Source organism: Lonchura striata, chromosome 4 (assembly GCF_050655825.1).
Source record: "Lonchura striata isolate lonStrDom1 chromosome 4, ASM5065582v1, whole genome shotgun sequence".
NCBI classification, from domain to species: Eukaryota; Metazoa; Chordata; class Aves; order Passeriformes; family Estrildidae; genus Lonchura; species Lonchura striata.
The window spans coordinates 40,984,117-41,006,654 of record NC_140706.1 but is presented as its reverse complement, the minus strand read 5'-3'; the positions used below and the strand labels follow the sequence as shown (position 1 = coordinate 41,006,654).

Below are 22,538 nucleotides of genomic sequence, written 5' to 3'. Positions count from 1 at the left end.
ACCTCCTTTTCAAAAATTCAACTGGGTACACTCTAAAAATGATACAAAAGAAATAAACTGGGAGACTCTTTCCAAGCATTTTTCCATCCAAGCTGAAATTCTGGATAGTAGCAGTGATATCTGCAATAACAGGAATATTATATGGAAGAAAAAGACCTGGTAAGGGAAAAAGATGTCACATTTGTAGTTGAAATCTGAGAAAATTATTGGTATCAATGCTTAACATTGTTAGAAATCACCAAGAGAAAAATTCCTGGTTATTGATCAACTGCAAAAAAGACTTGTATTTTGTAGGGAACAGATGCAACATAAAAATTGCAGGTGTAGTGTTCAGAGTTTTTCATGTAAGTGATTCAGCCCCAGAGGGAAATAAAGTTAAACCTATTATATTGAAACAATCAGCAAAATTTAAGTGTGTACTGGGTATTCAAACATATATAGATGTCTAATTTCAAAAACCTTCATGTTATAGGATAGTGAGTTGTTATGGAAGAATTGTCCACATGATCATGAAAAGTGTAGTAGAATGAGTAAATGGGAGTTTGGGGAGAGAGCTGCTGCAGTCATTTGGGCCTGATCGTATCTCAGATCAAAAGACTCAGATACCACCCATACATAATAAGGGTTTCTAAAGTGAAGTCTTGACTTATATAACAGCAGGAATCCTTTCATCTTCCTTCAGGATGATGTTTTTATAAGGCAGGTCTAGTTTTTGTTTGGGCATTACCTCTTTACTGCAACTAAACCACAGCTGTATTCAGAGTCTGCTTCAGCCAGTTCTCATTTTTACTTTTTGACTGCATATTTCTATTCTGGGAGACCTGAGGTAGGAAAAAAAAAAAAAGCCAGATGACCAGAAAGACCCTGTCTTAAGCATGGGATACATCCACTTATATCTGAAAATTAAGTTGTGTGACCTGCAGTTGCTTCAGAATTCCCAGAGCATAGAAGCACATTGGACTGCCAGCTTGTACCATCTGTGAGACATAATCCTCACACTTCAGAAGGCTGGATTTCACACAGTTAATAAATTCCATCCAAATCTCAAAGTGTTTCACATAGCCAGCTGAAGAATACCTCTGATAAGGCGTGCTTGTACAGCTTAACAGACCTCCATGGAATGCCATGCCAGCTTTTCCATGGAAGGAAATAGAGATAATGTTCCTGAACAGTGAATGCTGAAACCAAGTGACTAAATAAGAAGTAAATGTACTGCAGAAGACTAAAAAGGAAATAATACTGAAACTGAACTAATATTTAGAAAAAGCCACTTATTTCAGTCACATAATGGTACTGGAATACCCAGTGCCAAATATAGAAAAGACAATGCATCACAGTAAGGAAAAAATGTTTCTGCATTTTTGTTCACTTTGTTTTTTCTAAAACAACAAAATCCATGGAACTGCTTTTGCTTCTAATGCTGAGGCATTAGAAGGTTGTCATGTGTTTTCCTTCTCTTCTTTCATCAAAGATAAAGCAGATTCACAACATCCCAATCATCCCCTTGCTTGCACAGAAAGATAATTCTATATATTCTTATTTATAAGGGGAGGCCTGAAAAGCTTACAATATTGCACCTGGCAGAATAGCCTTCAAATACAAAAATATGTGGAATTCCCTGCTTGGTGCCATCCAGCCCAACAGTACAGCTCAGACTGTGAGCTGAGAACATGAGCTTGGGGCACTGTCTGTGGCCCCTTTCCTTTATATTCTCCAGCACCCAAAATTGCTGTATTAGAAATGTTAGAGGATAAAAGCTTACCTAATTCTTACAAAGTCCCTATATAAACTTGTTGTCCTTGAATTGTCTAATCTTCTTTGAATGTCCTGACACACAAAGAAATACAGGTGGAACAGGCTGAAAGTCTTCAAAGAACACTTGTAGATCCTTCTTGGATCCCACAGATATTGTTTAGAGAACTTATATTCTAAGTTCTATATTCATGCTATATTTCAGGAAACTGTCCTTATGTCACTCTCCCAAGGTCTCCCTTTGACCTGAGGGTTCAGTTCTCCAACCTCTGAGAATACAGATTAACCTAACTGACTTAAATTGTTTTATCTGGAAATGGGATAATTCAGTGAAATTGAAATTAATACACAAAAATGTATCTGACAGAATTTAGCCTGAAGCATGCAGTAATGTGGAAAAATAAATAATATTTTAAATATAACAAACTACTTTTGTGGGAAGGAGAATGTTTAAAATGTTTCCCATAGTCTTTATGTTTCCCATTAGTCTCTCTTGGATCATGGCAAAAACTATAAACTTCAGAAGCCAGAAGTTTTTAGGCTACTTTAACTTTGTGTGAGCCTCTATTCCACATGGAGTCCAGTGTCTCTGCTATTCCTGTGTTTGCTCATGGCATGTTAGAAAGTTTACGAGTCATTGACCAATACTTCTGTCCTGGCATTACAGATGAGCATGGCCTTTTCTGCTCAATGTTTGTATAAGTAGGTATTGTCAGAATGGCTAAAGAAGGTAGCAAATACCAATGTTGCAGTAACCAGAAGATTCACAGCTACACTGAATCAGCTTAGTGAGAAAGAGTTACAAGTCTCATGAGTAAATAGCTAGAAAATATTTCTACTGAAAGATTTCTATGATCTGTTTTCGGCTGTTTCTATGAAGAAGCAATTTCAAGGCCATAGTTCTTTCTAAACAATATTTAATGATCCACATATTACAATAATATCTATTAGGATTTTTTTATTGCTACTTAGAGATCTGAACTAAAAATCTGATAAAGATATTTCTTTATTTTGTATATTCCTACATATTACATGACAATAGCAGCAGAGATTTAAATGAGCCATTACTTGTGAAAACACTGTTACTAATTAATGGACAAATAGACTTTTAAAATTCACAAATTCCAAAATAAAATGGAAATTCACTATCTAGTATAAAACTCTTAGAAACATCTGAGTTGATATCACTCTGGAAGTTTAGCACAGATACATACTGCTGTTTTACTCTACAACTGTCAGTAAAAAACTTTTAAGATAATATAAATGTGTTAGCAAAAGAAGAGTTAATCCTTTGAGGCCAAAATTTCATCTATTATTTTGCTTAAACTTCAAATTGTGTATACCCGAAATTGGACTTAGGCACACAAATACAATTCTTCATGTAAACAGTAAATTATATAAACAGCTCACTCTTTATTAGCTAAATTGACCATTTTTAGAAACAAGCCAAAGTATAAATACATGTATTTTTGTGTCTGCATACAAACATACACATGAAAGTGTTCCCAGGTTTGCTGTGGGAACCTTGTCCCTTAATGTACCCTGAATCTGCATTTGTTAGTTTGAAACCATGGAATTAATCTGCTTTTTTATTTGTTTATTTATTTTAATATGGTGTTTTATAGAATACCCAGACAAGAAAAGAAGGAAACTGCTCTCATAGTGCTACACAGTTTTCATATCCTCAGCTTCTGAAACATTTAAGACTACTAACTTGATGGCAGGCTCCCAAGGAATTTTAAGGCATCTGTGCCTGTGCTACTTATTTTAAGCTCTGTCTTCCAGTGTTATGAAATCTCAAACTCTTTTGAGAGCAAGCTCTTTTGACTTTCTTAGTAATTCCATTTCATGTGGTTCTGGCTTTCAGGCAGATTCAAGAATGACATAATCGCCTTTTCCCACCCACAGGTTTTGCACTGTTGCTGTTGGTTACAACCTTCCACATAATATGCAACATGAATCCTTGTCTGATCCCATATGCCCAGAAATGGAAGACAGCCCAGCAAAGAGGACTAAAGCACAGTTTCTTGGCTTTCTATCATTCACCATTGGTTGAATAAGGCTTCTTCTGGATTTTCCTCTCAATTGATATTATTTTAGCTACAGTGCAGCTCCTGTCAGTCCAAAGTCATGCTACTTCCAAAGGATGTGAACCAATTTCCCAATAAACTTTACCCATGTCAATGAAGCAGGTATTTTAAATGTAGTAGCAGAGAATAAAAAAACTTAAAGTACTCCTTTTGTATTTTTTACTATAGCATTTATGCAAATGCACTCAAAAAAATACAGAATTCTTCATTTTCATTTAAAAAAAAATCTAGAACTTGGCTAGTATGCATTCATAAGAGCTATTGCAATCATATTTTGCATTATTAACAGTACTGGATTACGTACCAAGCTCCACAGCAGCAGGATAAAAAGCACTTTCTGGAGTTTGTTATCAACATGAAAGAACAGGAAGCAACCTGCAGTCCTGTCTCACTGTCCAATCTCAGAGTCTCCTGGCTTACCTGAAGACTACAAGAGTGTTTGTACATGAAATATGGCATGCTAACACAGCGTAGGGAGTATTTCTTTGCCCTTGGAAAGTCTTCAGAAATTTTGCTTGTTACATTTACACTTTTCATGCTTGGTCAGATTTTTAAGTAATGCACAGCATTGTGGCTACTCAGTTCTCTCAAATCCAGGACTACTGAAAGGCATTGGCTCAGGTCAGCTTCAGGGCAATTTCATAGGCAATTATATGGCACTGAATTGCCAGGCAAATAAAAAAGCATGTATCATGCTCAAGGAAACACTAGTCCATGTCCAGAAGAAATGGAGAAGAATGCATCAAGTTATGACCATAAAAAACAAATGATCCAGCCTGGAAAGAGAATGGATTTCCTTGTCTTCTTCAGCAGTGAGCCAATTCTGGAAAGAAATTACAACTGGGCAAAGACTCAGCATCAGGATGTGCAGTCTAAAGACAGAAGACAGAGTTCTCATGGGGACCTTGTCATAATCAGCTACACTCACAACTCTGCTGGGCCCTCTCCTAAGCTCTGTGCTGCTGAGAGTCGTGCCTTTCTCTCACTCCCAGCAGTGAGGGATAATAAATTTGTTTGCTAGAACAGGTATCTAGCAGGAAGAAACCTGTGAGATAGGCTGGAAAATGAGACAAACTGTTTGTGATGACCATCACAGAGCGAAATCCACTGCAATGATAATTCCATGTGAAATATATCCTGATGATTGTTTATTTCTCTAGACTCTTGTCACAGGGCAAGCCAAAGTAATATTTTTGTTTCTGTGATGAAAATTTTCTGGCTAATAAGTTACAACACTCTAAAGAAAGAGATAAATTGAAAATCATGTACAATTCTACCTTGGTGTCAAAAAGTCCAAGACATTCTAATACACATTCTCTTGAGGCAATGGTTAAGTTGTAGGAAGTTTTAACAAATTGATCTGTCCTTTGCTGACAACATAAAAGAAAAGACTATTTAGCTGAATAAGGTCTTAAAATTTTACTAAGTCTTTTTAACTCTACCTATAATGAGATTTATTTCTTCTAGTAATTCAATTATTGTTAATGGGTTTTCTGATACTAAGAAAGAAAACTGATTTTATCTGCAGTGGAATTGTAGTTATTTAAAATATTAAATTCACCCATCCGCATTAGCAGTGACATTAGACATTTTAGGTTGTCATTAATGACATTACACCAGCAGTTTTAAAATTATTTCACACCCTATATATTTTTACAACACATAAAGCCAAGAGTAGCTACCATTACCTCATGGCAAAAAGATTATATTTCTCTAGAAAGATTATAAGAGTTTTTCTAAACAGTCAGGTAGAAGGTTGATGTGATGATAGTCTGTGTCAATTTATATTTATTTTCTGGATCATCTCAAGGGTAAAAATCTGGAGTGCTTATCCAACCTTCCCTAACAACATACTTGTGGGAACACTTGGGGCAAGTTCTCAGTTGCAGCCATCACCCCACAGTGGCCAATCTTAATGGAAACCCAAGCTTGAATTGCTGGCTAGAGCTGAGCATACACAATAAACATTTCCTCTGCTGGGTTTAACAACAGTCTTGTTAGGAGGTCTGCTTTTTGATAATATTCTCAAAAAATGCTGTCAAAAATTTTGCAAAAACAAAACACATACTTATTCAGCAGCATATTCACACAAAGCTAAAGCTATTTTGTTTTTTAAATACCCAGTTAGTCAAGTGACAGAAAATACCAGATCATCCACCCCCACATCAGAACAATTTGCATTGAAAAAAATACATTGCAATGAGTGAGTCATGATTAATTGTACTCCATACTGGACAAGTAAAAATTGTATTTGTCAAAATAATTATTATTGTTAAAGCCATGTTCTCCTCACTCTGTTTTTAAAATTTCCTCATGTCCAGCGTAAACACTCCTGCATTTAAAGGAGCTGAATTTAGTTATTATATTTCAAAAGATCAAAATAAAATAAAGAAGCCCTTGGAAATGTTGGCATTTTAGTATACCTAATAAAAGAACAAATTCCTATACTATATATGTTTCAGCAAGTGCCATCAATGTATCAAGTGCTTACACATCTCTTTTCCCATTTAAACTTGCAATAAATCTACTGACTTCAATGAGGGAAGTAAGAGCAATCCAGGGTAATGTACTAAAAATCCTGTTGCTGATTTCCAAACACTTCAATACAAAGAGTGTTCATGGTACCTGCATATTACTGCATATTATCATTTGGTTATTTTTCATTTCACTGGTGACATAGAAGAGACTACACTGTTTTGAGCTGCAGCTGACACTTAAATGTTACTTTTAAACCATGTAAGATTTCTTATTTAAAAGTAAACTTTAAAGTTTGGGAAAAAAATAATGCTATGAATTAAATCAATTTTACCATCAGTTTCTGCCCCATTAAACATTTTTTAAAGACTTTCTCTCAGGTGGAAACAAAACTGTTTCATTCATTCATGGGCAATACTTTGGCTCCATGTGCATTTATATAAGTAAGAAGAATTTTGGACCTCGTTTCTATTACATCAATAAGCTTTTCAATTCCCTTTCTGCCTCCTTGGCTCTCCCAGTATATTTTGTCAAGGAACAAAGACTGGAGCAACTTCTCACGTAGACGCTGGCTCCTCAGCACTGAAACTGCAGATGCAGGGAATCTGGAAAAGCACAAAGAAATTCATCAGTTTTTGCCATTACTCTGAATTGCAGTATTTATGTTGTGGTTTAGCAATCAATTCTAAGAATATAGGCTGCAACTCAGCAAAGGAAGTCCATGCATGCCTAATCATATGTATGTTAATTGTATCTCTTACAGCTGTGGGATTACTCATACATTTTTAGATACATCCTGTCAATGTCTTGGACCATTTATATCTATTCCAGTAGTTTAGTGTCTCATACTCAAACTGGGAAGAAATTATCAATCCTTTTACAAAATTAATAATTGAAAACTTACTCATTGATTCCTTTTAGTATTTTAAAATCAAGATTGTCCTCATTTCTGTCAAAGAAGCCCTTATTGTCTATAAAAGCCAAGTGCCTTTGGTCATGCCTTCTCTGAACGATGTGTGTCAGGTCGACAGCATCCTGATCATTGCATTTCAGCTTCAGTCCTTGCTGCATGCAGGAATCCTCCTTGAGAGGTTTGAATCCACAACAATTTCTGTCTAGTCGATTATAGATCTAAAACAAAGTACAGCAGAGTGCCAAATTAAAATAATACCAAAGTACTTGGGGCAAAGTGTCACTGTAAGACATTGCTCTCTAACCCAACTTGACAGGAAAGTAAGCTCAGGACAAGTGTAATTAAAAACAGTGAAGCAGCAGTGAAGACCTGGTCTTCATACCTCAGGTACTGCTAAAGCAGTTTCTCAGACTGTGTATGTATTTTATCCATTTAATAGCCATGATCTATTATGTCAGTAGAAATTCTTTGAAAATAATGGAAAAATACCACTGTGTAACTGGAATAACAGGATGGTGAATACAATTCTATTTCCTTTGTCAGAAGTTTTCTTTTTTTCTTGCATTTTCTCTGCTGGAGAACAATAGATATAGCACAGTCTGACACACATAGAGGATCTTCATTTTGTGGGACCTATAAGGCTAACAGTATGCAAAATAACTGAAAAAGACCAGTGAGGGGCATAACAAACCATCAAAAGCTATAAAATGTAAGAACAGTGTACTTATAATCACAGAGAAGCCTCTCTGTGGTATATACTTTTATGACATGGTGGTCTAGACTATTTTTTCCCATGCAAAACCTCAATTATTCATCACACAGCACTTAGCTGGAAAGAATACATAAATCTGGACTAACTGTGGTTAGTTAGATGTTAGATATCTCTTTTAACTTGGTTGATTCTGATCCCTTTCATAAACAATTACAAGAATAAAGCACATCCAGAGCAATGGATGCAACTTTAGGATAACTATCTAATATAGGAAGGATAAATCACTCCTTGAAAGTGCTACTACCTCTTGAGAGTAGATGAGAGTAAATATTCAACATTGCTACAGCCCTGGGCACACAGATTGGCCTAGATTACACTTAGAAGTCTCACCTTGGACTTCTACATGCCACACCTTTACCCCTGGGCATAGGAGCCCCCTTTAAGCTCAGGCAGCTCAGCCCACCTCTTAGTCCTTCAGAGGAGAGGGTGGGGGGGTGGTGTTTTGTGTTGCTTTTATGAGTTGTTGGTTGAGGTTCCTGCCTGTCAATCTTGGACCTGTCTTGTCTATGCCTGATGCTCACAGGGCTACAAATGGAGCCTGTGGCTTTCACCATCCTTCCTGCTGGCACTGCCTCTCCTGCTGCTGACCCTGTCTGTCCTAGAGCTGCCTTTGGCTCCAGCTCATCCTCCCAGACAGCAGACCTGCTCCTGCTAACAGATGTTTAGAGAGTAGAGGTCTAGTCTGGTACATATAAGACTTGATGAGTAGGTAATCACAGGTCAATAATTTCTTCTGTCCTTTGTTGTTTACTGTTAACTCTTCAAACCACTCTAAGCATAAAAGCATTACTGTTCACAATTAAAATTTTATTTCTGTAACTTCCCAGCAAAATTAGGACTCCACCTGATGAAGAACTTTGTTGCATGTTGAAATAAAAGGGCCACCACTTTAATCAAATGAAAGCTTGGGAATTGGGTTTGTTTTGATTTTGTTTGGGGTTTTTTATACATAGTTCTATTCCTAGTTGTATTGCTGACAGTGTTTGTTTCCAAATATCAAAATCCTGATGAGAGGAACAGACTTTTCTTCCTCTTTTTCCTTTCGTGAGCAGCATTCATAATCCTGAAGGCTGTAGAGACCCTCTTGCTTCCAGTGTTCTCTCTCCTGGGATTCCTTATTCAATCCATCCACAGGTAAAAAAGTAAAGCAAAGTCCTTCTAGAAAGTCTCCTTTGATGTACAGACCCCATGCACTTCTCTGCATGCATTAAATAGACAAGGAAATCTTGTTCTTGTTCTTACAGACAGCCTCTTCACAACATCTTGCACCATTTCAGTGCTAAGACACAATGATGGAACACTGTGGAATTGATTCATATAGTTTGGCAGAATTTTCTGTCATATATTTATGTACATAAGAGGTCCAAACTCCCAAAATTAAAGAATCCATTTTGCTTGAGTTCTTGCAGGAGGTGAATAAAGGTCAACTATAAGCATTTTATATCCTGTTCCTGTTTTACATAATTTGAAACCAGAAATTAGGAAGATCTATTAGAGGTGTCAAACCTATTCTTCTGAGGAAATTATGCTTATCAGATAATGCTTTTCACCATTATTCTTTATTTCTGAATGACAAATTTTTTTTTAGCACCAAATCCTTTCTTAGCATTTTTTTTTTTTCAAATTTTTATATTCTGCTGCTGATAAAGTCTGTTTTATCTGTGAGAGCACACAGATAAAACTGTAGTCTTTAAGAACTATGAGAGTCACTTTCATTCACTTTCTAGAATGCATGTTCTTGTCTGGTAGGCAACCAGAGATATAAATCATTCTGATACCAGCTATTAGTACAAGAGTAATTTGTCTCCTGTAATGCGAAGTTCAATCCTGTTGTATCTTATTTTAACCAACCACTCCTTCTGAATAATAGAACAGCAGATTTATCATTCTTCAGTCACTGCTCTACTCCTTCTTTACTAAGTCACTCTCTAGGGTTTTTTTAAAAAAAAGGAAAATTATCCACTACAACTGTTGCCTTGCTCCAGATTGCAGCTCACCAAAACCACTTCAGTTACCTCTTGGGGCTGGGGAGGTGCAGGAAGGACCACAGAATAAACAGAGATTTACAGTTGTGAACACAGTCAAGATCTCTGTTTGGAGAAATAAGGAGTGAAGGAGAAACAGTATGCCTGACTCAGTATGAAATAAATCAAGGCAAAAGCCTTTGCTTCCTCTTTTAAAAGAAATGAGTCAGTTAGGTTTCCTGCCTGATTATAAACTGCATTCTGGATATTTTAATCATAAGAAATAGCCAGAAATAATTTCAAATTATGCAAATACTTCTCTTCCCCATTTTAAAAACATGAAATACACTAAAATTACTTTTTCTAAAAATCCTATGTTTGATCACATGATTTATGAGGCAAGTAGTCATATTCAGTAAACATTTTACCTGCAACAGAAAGTCAAAGAGTGCCATCTTGGACCATTCATGATGATGAATTTCAGTACAGCCCCACTCAGTTTTGGGAACTTTACCATTCTGCCAGCATTTCTTTTTCAGTAGCTGCTGATATTGTCCCCATGTTAACCTCACTGAAGAATGGGTACTGTTATCTGTTGGACTCAGTGAGGAATCCCAGAGAATAACAGGACAGGCTTGACCACCTGAAAAAAGGAAAAAAAATACCATTATTATAGTGCAATACTATCAGTTTCATTTGATTCTTCTTTAGACATTGCCTAAGCATTAGTAAATGTACTATTTTACAGATCTGGCAGGAGAACCAGCCAGGGACTAATATCTTGAAATTCTTTGGTTAATGCAGTTTCATCCTACATCCATAAGCAGCCACCACAGGACTGGAAACATAGGCACAAATGCCTCCAATGTATGGAAGACTTTCTTTATTTGAAGAAAGAGATTAATGTACAAAATCATATACTAAACCAAATTAATTATTAAAAAGTTTCTAGGTAGGTTAAAAGCCTACAATGCCACTGTGAATCAGCAATGTAATTTCCCTCTGATTGCAGTGAACTGCTGATTTTCAAGAGCTGGAAACTTATGTCAAAGGCATTTTCTTTGCATAATGGACATAGAGACACCACAAATCCTATACTCAAAGTGGATTTAATTTGTTATCTTCCTATTTCAAACCTATAATATACTACTCCACAGCTCTGAAAGGATACATGAGAATACTGAGAATGTGAGCATAGCATGAATAAACAACTTGACAAGTTTGGGGCTTTTTACCTAGATATGAGATCTGTTTTGTATAGCAGATATTTTAGCCAAATTCTTTAGTTCCTCTGTGTAAAGAATATTCTTCTCTTCCCTGAAACTAAGACAGAGGAGTTGTCTTTGGTGAATTCTAGCTTTGGTGAGAACAAACCTCATCAAAGAATTTAAAATTAGCTTCGCCAGTATAAGAACTGATAAATATATTTCACACAGGATCAAGGAACAGACAGATCTTTCGTATTAGGAAACTCTCCATTTATTCCTGATGCAATGTTACTGCTGCTTAAACTGCTAAGGACCCATGACTTACCATGGCTTGTACACATTAAAACAAAGAAATCCTTTATATTTTAGGATGTGTAGACAGATCAAAATCTGTCTTAGTACAGAGAGGAAGAACCATTTAACTGCAAAGCTTAAGCACTATTTACTAAAAAGTGTTGGAACACATATAAAGCTCTAAAAATTATTCATATTCATCTTGAAGTTCATTGAACTTAGTCTACACTATTGCACAATTTATTGCATAGTTAAGTGCAGCCTAAATTGTCTCTTTGTCTTCCACATGCTCAGGGAGACAGAGACAGATCTGCAAAAAAGCTCTTAGAAGGCATGAGGTCCAGGTTTGCTTCTTCAGAAGCAAACCAGACAGAAAATAGCCCATGGAAAACAGGTATCAGTGCCAGCAGCGAGGTAAAAGCTGCCAATGTCAGTGCTCCATTTGTAAGCTGCCAGGACTGTGAAAAACAATCTCCACACAGCTGAATCAAAAGCAACTTGTTCAAAGGATGCTGACTGTTGTAAAACTACAGGTAAGAAATTATCTTTGCCTGTACCTAGTACTGAAAGATGTGCAAAGTTCCATCTCCCATTCACCAAACAAGCATGACAGACCAGCCCCGCATGCAATCCAGGCCAAGAGAAAAGCCAGATCCTTCCCAAATCAGAATGTACCTGATCTTCTCTCTGCCATGGCTTGCACATACAAGGTAATCCTTCCAAAGCCAAGCCAACCCAGTTAACTTCCCTCCCAGCTGCCCAGGGTTTCCTTGGATATACAGAATGTGTCTTTCCATTATGGACATCAATCACTCTTTCTTTATGATCAGTATTTCCTTTAACAGCACCATATTCCACACTCTCCTCCACTGAAAAAATGAGCTGAGCATTCCTGAAAATCAGGCTTCTCTTCTATTGTGGTGCCTGAATAAGTATTTAGGTAACTTATTTGGTAAATCCTACCCATTTCTCCATCTCTCTCACTCTGGCTCTAACACCTACACTATAGATAACTTTACCCAAGTTAGATAAGCTATGGGCTAAGTTTCTTTTCCAAGAAAGTTGGAGAAAGTCTATCTAAGCATTGGGAATTCTCACACATACACACACACACACAAAAAAGACAACATTCCTCAGGACCAAATCTGATCTATTATATCTCCAGTAACAACTTATGTAACTATTCATTAATTCTTTCACAAATCAAATACATAAACAGTTTTCTAAGAAAACAAACATCTCCTGTCTACCCAAAAAGGAGATGATAAACAATAGTAATATAAATAGTTGAAAACTATGAATAATATCATGCCAGTTTCCATTAAGATACAAAAAGACTAAGGATTTAAAAGACTAAGGTTAAATACAGGAAATGTTTTCAATTCAAAGGAAATGGGAGCAGAAAAATGATCCAAAAGAAAAAAAATCTTTCAACTCTGAAATATAAATTGGATTACAGGAATATGAAACAGCAACTTCAGTAAAGAGCTGTGACACAAATTTTTGACACTTGCAGGAGAAACATGAAGAGGCTGAACTAAAGCAGATAAGGGGTCTGATTCACAGCTGCATGAATTAGCATGACCCCAGTCAAATCAGTGGAGCTTTTCTTTTTCTTTTTTTAGAAACCTCAGTAGGATTGGGCTGAAGTTACCTCAACAGTGAAGAGACCTACAGCCACAACCTGGAAGGGGAAGCACATTTCAGAAAAAGTCCAGTGTATTCTGTATGTGCTTCTTTCCTAGTCAGCTTTACATAGTAACACAGAGGGGTGCTGCTTTTCTGTTGCTGCAACTGCACTGCATTGAATCTCACCTAGAGCTGATTTGGTTCATTTTATTTTTAACTGCCATTTTAGATCTATATATCTACTTAACTATCCAAAGGCAATCTTCAATATTGCATGGGAAAGATTTTTCAAAACTCATGCTGAAACCATCTTCCTAGTAATTCATACACATTTTTGAACATCAAAACAATTCTAAAAATGTCTTAGCTAAGTTGAATAAGCTAACACAGATGAAACCTCAGGCTCCTAAGGCTAGGCAACCTCAAGGTACTCAAACTGCTTCATGTGCTGCTCAGTGATATATCACTGCATGGCTTCTTCAACACAGGCATCATCTTAAGATTTCCACACCCCACATCACTTTGAAAATAAACTGCATGCTTCTCAACTTCATGTGGTTAGGAACCACATTTTGCTCTTGCAAACATTTCTCTCATCTTGTGCTCTGACTCATAGATACAGCAATTTCTCTAACTTCCTTGAAAGAAAATATTTTCAAACATGCCCAGAAGTTCAACACTAAAATCAGAAAATCTTTCATGAGGTAGTTAAAGCCCTTTCTCAAACTCACCATTGTTCACTCTAAGGCAGTACATCTCACCACTGCCACTTTTGCAAGAAGAGTTTAGTTGTCCGTGCATTAGTAAGAAAGGATAATTTAGTGTGGGAAAGGAGAGGGACCAGCATACACAGCACAAATCTGAGAATTTATGTTTTTAGGGAAAATATAAGGAACAAACACAGAAAGCAGATAGAAGTTAGGCCATTTATTTTTCTTTCTTCCCTATGCACCTCATTGCAATGTTCTGTCCTGTGCTCATATGGATGTCAGTATTAAGGAATGTATGAAATGTACATTAGTTGCTCTCTAGACTATGGACTGCATTATTGCTTGTACATGAAATTCTCTATCCAACAGAATACTGGAAATATGCTTCTTGTACCCCTTTGAGAGATACACCACTCTGTGGAAGTATTTTAGAGCACTCTGAAAGCAGTGTTAGGTTTTTATTCTTTGCCCTGACACTGGTGATTCATATTGCATAATTTTTGATGGGATGGCAAGAGCAGGCTGATAGCACAGGGTATAACATAGAAAAAACTAGGACACCATTTCTAGTCATGCAGAGGCCAGTAAAACAAAACAAGTGCAACCAGTGGAGCTATCATGTCATTCATCTATTTGCACTAAACCAACAATGAAAGGTGTTACTCACAGGAAGAGTTTATTGCATATTTGGGGGAAAAAAGGAGGTTCTGGACAAATAGTGGATTGAGTACACCACTGCTTATTATTCTCAGTTTAGTTAGACTCAGGATATCAGAAAACCAGAGGGGAAGAGAAGTAGCCATCAGCACGCAGTAGTTCAGTCCCTCAGCAAGAGGCGCAACAAAACTGCATAGCAGCAGCTATTGTACCAAAAGCTAAACAAAGAGCCCAGCCTCACTGCTACTATCCAAGGAGCCAGAGCACTGTCCTTACAGCTGTCAGGTGAGACAGAGAAACCAGCCTGCCCCAGCCCCCAGACTCCAGTTGTAGCTCAAGCCTAGCAAATACTGCCACTGTCCCAGCCTGCAAATGCAGCTGCTGAGCTGGAGGCCATACATGCAGGCATTTGGCTTAGCTCCTGTGCAAGGGTTATTAAGGTTGGGCTGCAACACCAAGCAAGGTCACTTATGTCTCTTCTAATCCTCAGGTTAAGATTATGAAATAATGAAGTACCTTAGTGCTGTAGTATTACTGTGACCATCCCAAAACTCAGCACATAAGCGTCAGCCTTCATTTATTCCACAACAGAATTTTATTATTTCTTGGTGTTTTACAGGATTGTCCTTTTTTTATAGGTGTTTGGAGACATCTTTCTCATCTGTCGGTAGCAATGGAAGTAACGAATGACTGCTTGTGTATGCACAAAATCATGCTCTTTTAGACTTTTATGCCCAGCCCTAAAGGATTTTTCCTACCTATACTAACTACTCGGGCTTTTTACATCCAGTCAATTCATTGTAAAAGTATGAGAGAAAGAGTTATCATACCTGATTTTTCCATCCAGGATGGATGATGGAAAAATTAGACAAGCCACAAAAAAAAATTCAGTTAACACTTAAAAGGGTTCACAATTAACAAAGGAAGGTGAGGGCAGCAGACAGGGAACTTGAATACAGAATTTTGCATGACTTTAAAAAACATCAGTGTCAGATCTGTGGGAATAAGGGAAATAGAACCTGTACAGGGATTTACTAAGCAGTTCTTTGAAACTGCTTTTGACAAAATGAATGACAGTTTTGAAAAGCCCATTTTTTAAGATTTTAATGCTACATCAAACATGTCTTGTTGGATCACATCACAACTGAGGCAAGCTAAAGGATGTGTTGAGGAGAGAGATATGTCAGCCCAGAAATAGTGTACATTCATACACACATGCACAGTCTCTAATCCTGCATTGTTTGCTTTCCCATGTGAATAACTGATTCACACAAGCCACTCTGTAAAAAACGCTACAGAGCCTACCTATCTTAACTGAAACAAACATAGGTCATTTCAATGAGCTAATTACTCATATTATTTTTAAGAATTATATTTTTGCTCATTTTCCTACCACAAATATTTTCACATTATGCCAGATACAAGCACGTAAATAGTAAAGAGCTCAAGTAGTTGCAACGCATCTGAGTTCCAGCATATTTCCAGGCTAAAGAAATCATGAGAGACAAGGTGCAGTCACTGTTCCAAATGCTCTGTTCAGCCTTTAGCTGGAAAAAATGAAGTGAGACCAAAATAGTGTTATTTCTCTTCTCATCACCTAGCAACACTCCTCTTGCAATAGGAACTTAGCCAGTTATGAGAAAAAGAAAATTAGAGGGCAGAATGACACATTCTGTTCCAGACAGTCCAAAACATACAGTAAGGTGACAGATACTGAGCAACACAATGCACAATTAGCCTAATAGCAGTTTTCTGAGGTTTGCAGTCTGTCATCTCTGCAGCCACACTGTGCAGAGTTCCCCCATCCGAACAGCCTTAATGCCTTATGACAGCTCTATAGCAATAGATCTTGTTCCTAAAAATAAAATAGGCATAATGTATCTTCCATGCTCTGCAAGTATGAATAATATTCAGAAGCCTCCAAACTGTTGTTCCTAGAGATTCATTCCCATTGTTGTACAGGCTGCCAAAGGGAAGGTTTACAAAGCAGGAAGACACTAGAAATCACGATATTGTCTTCCTGATGTCAGACTTTAGAAAATCATTCTAGCATTAGTTTTTTGTGTTTCTTCTTTTTAAGAAATGCAGACTGATATGAAACTATTTGGTAGAAGCTGATTTTGAAGCAAGAAATGAACAGCAAAAACATAGCTAGCTACTTTTGCAATGATTCATTAAAATGCAAACATAGTCCTTTTGGATTTGTGACTGTACAAAAATAGGACTTACACTGAAGATATATTTAAGAAGGTAGCAATTTTAAAGTAGACTTCTAGCTCACATTACATGTCTGAATTCTACCTTTAATTTCACTAAAGGTTAAAAATCAGCTTTTTAACTGGAAACTCTATACTAATCATGTAACAGGCATATTGAGATATTTACTATGTGTATTTGGATATCTTTTATAGATGTGTGCAGAGAATCTGAAAATGTACAGAATTCAGTGAAATGTAGTTTTTTTGGGTTTTAACTACCAGAAGAAAGGGAAGAACTTTTTAAAAACTTTTCCATTCCCAAGGGGATTAGTGCCATGAAAGAAGATTCAAGCTTCTGCAGGCAGGTTCCCTATGTCTCTGAGTAGATGATCTGACCCCATTTCTACCACCTGAGAGATTAATTTTTGTGACAAGTTCCAACAGTATTTTATTAAAGTTGATTCTAAAATATGAGAAATTTAATTAAAAACAGCAGAAATACCCATTGAATTACAGAGATTCTGGAATCTCTCACCAGTTTCACTTCAGGCAGTCTGTACAACGTCAAGCAATCTATGGATTGCTCTTTCTCTTTTTTCTTGTTCCAGACTCGTGTTAGGAAACTGTTACTGCCCACAGCAATTCTATCATATTTGAAGCAAACTTCATTCTCTGGTATTCATTCTCTGGACAGAATAAGTGCACTGCAGTAGTTAGACACAGACACTAGCTTTTTTTCCCTGTAAAAATGGGGTTAGTTCTCGGGCTCACAGGAGGTAAAGGGGATGGCTGCTGCTGCCGCCCCATGGCTAACGCCAAGTGGGAAGGAAACCTCTGCACCCCACCTGCAAGCTGAAAACCACATGAATGTGTTACCTTGGAAGAACTCTGATCTCCTGCTTACAGAAGGTAAGCTCCTGTTTAGCCCCAAGATCCTGTCCAAATGAAAGGCAAACACCTCACTCATGTCAAGCGGCCTTTTGACAATTCCACAGTATCCCTGATTACAAGCAGTTCCCGTAGTGCTGGGACCTCTTGCAAATACTGCAAGGACTGCTTTGTGCGAAGGTACTTCTTGAATGCCCTCGATGGGAGAGTCTGCCAGCATGCGCATGTTGAGGATGTCATCTTTGCTCATCCATGAGGGAGGGCTCTCGCTATAAATCCTGATATTGCTTTCCTCAGGCTGGAGCTGTGCCTTTACAGCTCCAGAAATCCTCCCAGGTCTCTGGTGACCTCTCTCCCTCATAGCCATTCCTTTATGCCTGTGTTCATCCAGTTGGTACTTTCTTGTCTCCAGAGCGATCGCCGGTCCCTTTGTGCCTGCGGCATGTGTGGCCTGCCCTGGCTGTTGGGCAAAGGCCTCTTCCCAGCCCATAAAAGTGGCTTTTGGAAAGTGCTGCCCGTAGGACAAAGGGATTGCATTTTTCTTCCTGCGCTTTGGCTTCACTGTTCCTCTGATGTTGGCAGGCTTGCTGCGCTTGGACCGAAGGGTGATATAAACTACATTGGGTGGCAGCAAGGTCCCATTGCTACCAAGCTGGGGTTCCTGGAAATTGGGTGGTGACAGGGTGCCATCCAGTGGGATGCCCAGAAAAGGAGTTTGAGCTGCATCTTGGAGACTTCTGGAACTGATCTTTCGATGTCCTCCTTTGTGTTGCGGTAAAACATGACCCACTTGGCTGACAAGGAATCCCAGGTAGATCACACAGGCAGTGCCCACTAGCAGATTTCTCCTTGTCCTTGGGCGCCTGCAAGTCCAGAGCCTCAGCAGCCGTGAGGGCCACAGGCAGCAAATAAAGAAGTTTTTGATTTTACTTGGCTGATCAAAAGGGGTCATTTCTCTAGTGAATCCACATGATGAAAATAGCATAAAGTCTTCTGTACATTCCAGCCAGGATGATGATGCATCATTTCCCTTCCCCAATTTCTATTTCTTGTTTTCCAAGTAGCTTCCAGCATGGGCAATGGACAGAGGCTACTGATATGCCTGGGAAAGTGGTCAGCACTAAGGATGCTGACACTCCACCTTCTCAAACTGTTAAATTCTTATCAGCTACCACAGAGGAAGTGATTGGCTTCAGAGAATGAATGGAGCCAGCTGCGTAAGCAAAGTTTACTGGCTTGTAGTCTAAAAGATCTATGTATCTTCTTTGCAAACTGCAAAAAGAAAATAGTAGCATTTCCTTTCATTACTCACACATAGCATCTGTGGCTCTATATTTTTCAGAAAAAAGAAGTTCTAGATGAGACAGTATGCATCTAGGAATTTGTCAGGATAGATCTTTTACTTTCTCATTACAATATAAATCAAACACCAAAACTATTAAATACAGGCTCAATTTTCAATCTCAGATGGATGTATTCCAGCATTGGAAGAAATGCTTGTCAAATCCAGATCATTATCTTTTTCTTAGAAGACAAAGTCTTCACTAAACCTCATGTTATGGAAATGCTGTAAATGATCCAAATATGAACCAGTGACAAGTAGTTAAATATGCACATATTCACTAATATAAAAATATATTAGCAGTGCCAAATTTCCCTAGTTGACTATGAATATAGTTCCCATCATTCAAAAACACACATTAAAGTTGAAAGATGGTTAATCCTCTTCACTCTTGTGAAGCCATAAAAATAATCTAGCAATAGTTTTTAAAATAAAATTACAGTGGCTTATAGATCTTTCCAAGAAACAAAGAATAAGTGCAAATTGTATATAGATTGCTATAAAAATAAAATTTCTTACCTATTCAGCTTGACACATCCTTTGTTCTGGTAAACTCCTTAGGTTAATAAAAGAAACTGAGTAAAAGCTGGCATCTAGAATATATTTCACTTTTAAGTATGGTTCACATTTAGGTATTTCATTGCAAGCTAAGAACTGTTGAGAAGCTAACTTTACTGAGAGGTGGTTGCATATGAACTGCTATAAACTTACATGAACTTCACGTTATTAAAAAAACCCCAAACCAAACAACCCCCCACACAAAACCACAGCAACTTCTATTTTAAATTCTGTAATGAAAAGTCCTGTGAAGTATGTGCCTTTCAAAAGTGCATTCCATCTATTTGTAACTCCTGAGAGCCCTCTAGTGCACTGCATGCAAATGTACTAAACAAATTCCCTTTACTGCATTTAGTTTTTTGGGGGTTTTGAGTTTGAAATACTGCCCACTCCCTGGATATTATAACTTTTGAAAAAACAGCCACTTTTAAAATGTTATTAATCGGCTACCAAACAGCTCAGGAGTGTCTCCTATTTGCACTTTCTGGAGTGAAGCATAGCATAGTTCCTATACAGCTGGAAAAGTTGGGGCAGACAGAAGCTAAGGGCAAACCTCTGACATCTGACTCCTTTCCTAGTCTAAGTATAAAATAATAAAACGTATATTCTCACTGCAATTGAAGGAATGGGGACATTCTCTTTTCCATAGCTACTATTAAAGGAGAATAGACAGTTAAGAAGTTCATTTATGTTTCCTATTGGTTCAATATGAATTTATAAAAGTTTGTGAGGGATTTTTTTTTTTTTACAAGACATCACTTATCCTTACTTTTTCTCTAAATATGTACTATCAAGTTAAAATTTCAATATCCATGCCCATTAGCAGTAGAAGAGCCTTCCTGTTACCTGTTTTTCCCAAATCTGAGTTCTTGGAGGAATTTGGATTGTAAAAAATCTCTTCATCCACTTCAGTTGTTCTCTTTCTTGTTTCAGTTCAAATTTGACTGATGGGACATATCCCAAACAAAGACAATTTATTCCAAAAGCTCCAGACAAGTTGCTTTAGTTGGAAATGCATCACACTGCAACAGTTGTTTTCAAATACTTGGTTCCTGCACGTACACAGCACCTGTCTATTACAACCAAGCAGTACCAAAGCACTGTAAATTCCAGTTGCTAACAGCTCTCCTCTGCTATAACAATTCTCTGAAATTCTCTGTAATCTATGTAATCTTTCTACTGCTACTCTTTAAATATTATCTGGAGGAAGTTATAAAAGGATATGGAGAGTCATTCTTCACTTCTCATTTCATTTGCAGCCTTGAAATTGTAATGTGTACAGAGTAGACTGCTGGGTTTTTTTGGGGCTCTCTAAACGTGATAATAGCAATTGTATTTCCTTTATTTCTCATGTTCAGAAGAGATAGCTCAGGTACTGGTATGTTCTTTGGAATGGATGGTGGTAGAAAATCAACTACAATATCTTGTTATTTTAACAGGTATTTGCCTCTAATTTTGGATTCTTAAAAGGCAAAATATCAAGTGATTTTTTTTTTTCTTTTTTTTTTTATTTCAGCCCCTGGGGTGTACAGCTCCAGTGCCTTAGCAGATACCATAAAATCAGGAAGGCTGAAATGACTATGGAGTTGTCTGGAAAAAAAAAAAAATTCATTGTGTTCCACAAGAAACAAAGAAAATGGGTTTTGTTCATGTGGGTACTATTCTTCTCTCTGAAATCATTCTAACCCAAAGTTACAGCAAAGCACTAAAGGGTACTACTAAGCTGAAACAGTACTTCCTTTGTGGCAATAAAATATTTAAGACAAGCTTTCAGAACAGCAGTTGTTGTCTAACCAAATTCTGGCCTATATTATTTCACTTTGCTACCTACAGCTAGCCTGTAGTATCTGTCAGATTTTGTATTTGTTCCTTGCTCTAAACTATAACTGTGATATTGCCATCTGCATCTATTAAAGTCAGCTTTTCATGTAATTTCTTCATATACCTATCTTTCATGGTCAGTGTTGTACCTTCCTAAGGTTAGGAATACAGGAATATAAAAACTAATATAGGAAAATAGCAATGAATAGAAGAGGGGAATTAAATAAGTATTTCTAGTCCTTCACAGATCTAGGTATACTTTTTAAATATTAATTAATAGCTGGATTAATTATTTGCAATAATTTTCTTCCTTTTTTTTCCCCTTTTTTGTTTTGTTTTGTTTTTTGTTTAACTTTGGAATTCACCAACACCAACACCTGCATTTGAAGAGGTTTTCTACTGGTGCTAGACAAGCTGCAGAATCCGAAGTAGCTGGTGGCCTGCACTGCTCCTAACAGGAGGTCTCTGTCCTATTTGCAGAGACAGGTAGAGTGTGCCAATGCCCACCAGTCACAAGCTCCTGCATCTTGACTTCTCCTTATCCCTGGGTACCTGAAAGGATGTGGTTACAGACTAGGCTCCTTAATGTGTGTGCTCTTGCTTTCTATGTGCAGGCACTTCAATGGAAAAGGTTAACATTTTTCCTATCACTTTTTTTCTGAATAAAATAATGCAACACATACACTGATCTGCCTTTAGAATTTTTGTTTTCTGTAGGCTACCTTTGCAATTATGATATGGAACATTATTTCTTTTAGATGCAATTCAGCCATACAGTTTCCATAGAGATCTTCTGCTGTTCATCTCTAAATGACACATGGACAGACATTTATGTTAAAATTATTGATAAATGGTGCTTTCATAGCTTTACTGAATCCATACAACTGACAGCTTATTCTCCAGAGAAACAAAGTAAGCCCCAATTATGAATAATGCAGATTTGACTTGCAAAATATGAAGCATTACTTCAGAAGGCTCGTGCTGTGTTTGTAAGGAGATCAATTTGGGCTGCCATCTGGAAACTGTACTTCAAGAGCACAGAGAGAAATGTTTGCTTCGTGACTAAACATGCTGACTAATAGTCTGTGCTTTAACTGGTCGGGATCAAATCCTTACAGGGAAATCTACAAAGACCTCTTCCTGACATCATGTAAAGATTCTTTTCCTACTTGATTTTGGTTGCCAAACAACACAGGGGCTTCCAGACCAACAGCTGGTAATTTTTATGCTTAAGAAAAATAAAAACCTGGATGCCCTGACCAGGCTC

General features: G+C 37.4%; 1 protein-coding gene across 1 annotated transcript; it reads right to left on the bottom strand.

Moving 5' to 3' along the window:
- Positions 1-2,695: 2,695 nt before the first annotated feature.
- Positions 2,696-20,110, bottom strand: GASK1B (golgi associated kinase 1B). The gene is made up of 5 exons (XM_021539580.4): positions 19,412-20,110; positions 17,539-18,822; positions 10,395-10,609; positions 7,222-7,448; positions 2,696-6,922 (listed from the first exon to the last, which is right to left on the bottom strand). The coding sequence occupies exons 2-5, from the start codon at positions 18,533-18,535 to the stop codon at positions 6,715-6,717; spliced, it is 1,647 nt and encodes a 548-aa protein (XP_021395255.1). The 5' UTR covers positions 18,536-18,822; positions 19,412-20,110; the 3' UTR covers positions 2,696-6,714.
- Between the last annotated feature and the right edge of the window lie 2,428 nt (positions 20,111-22,538).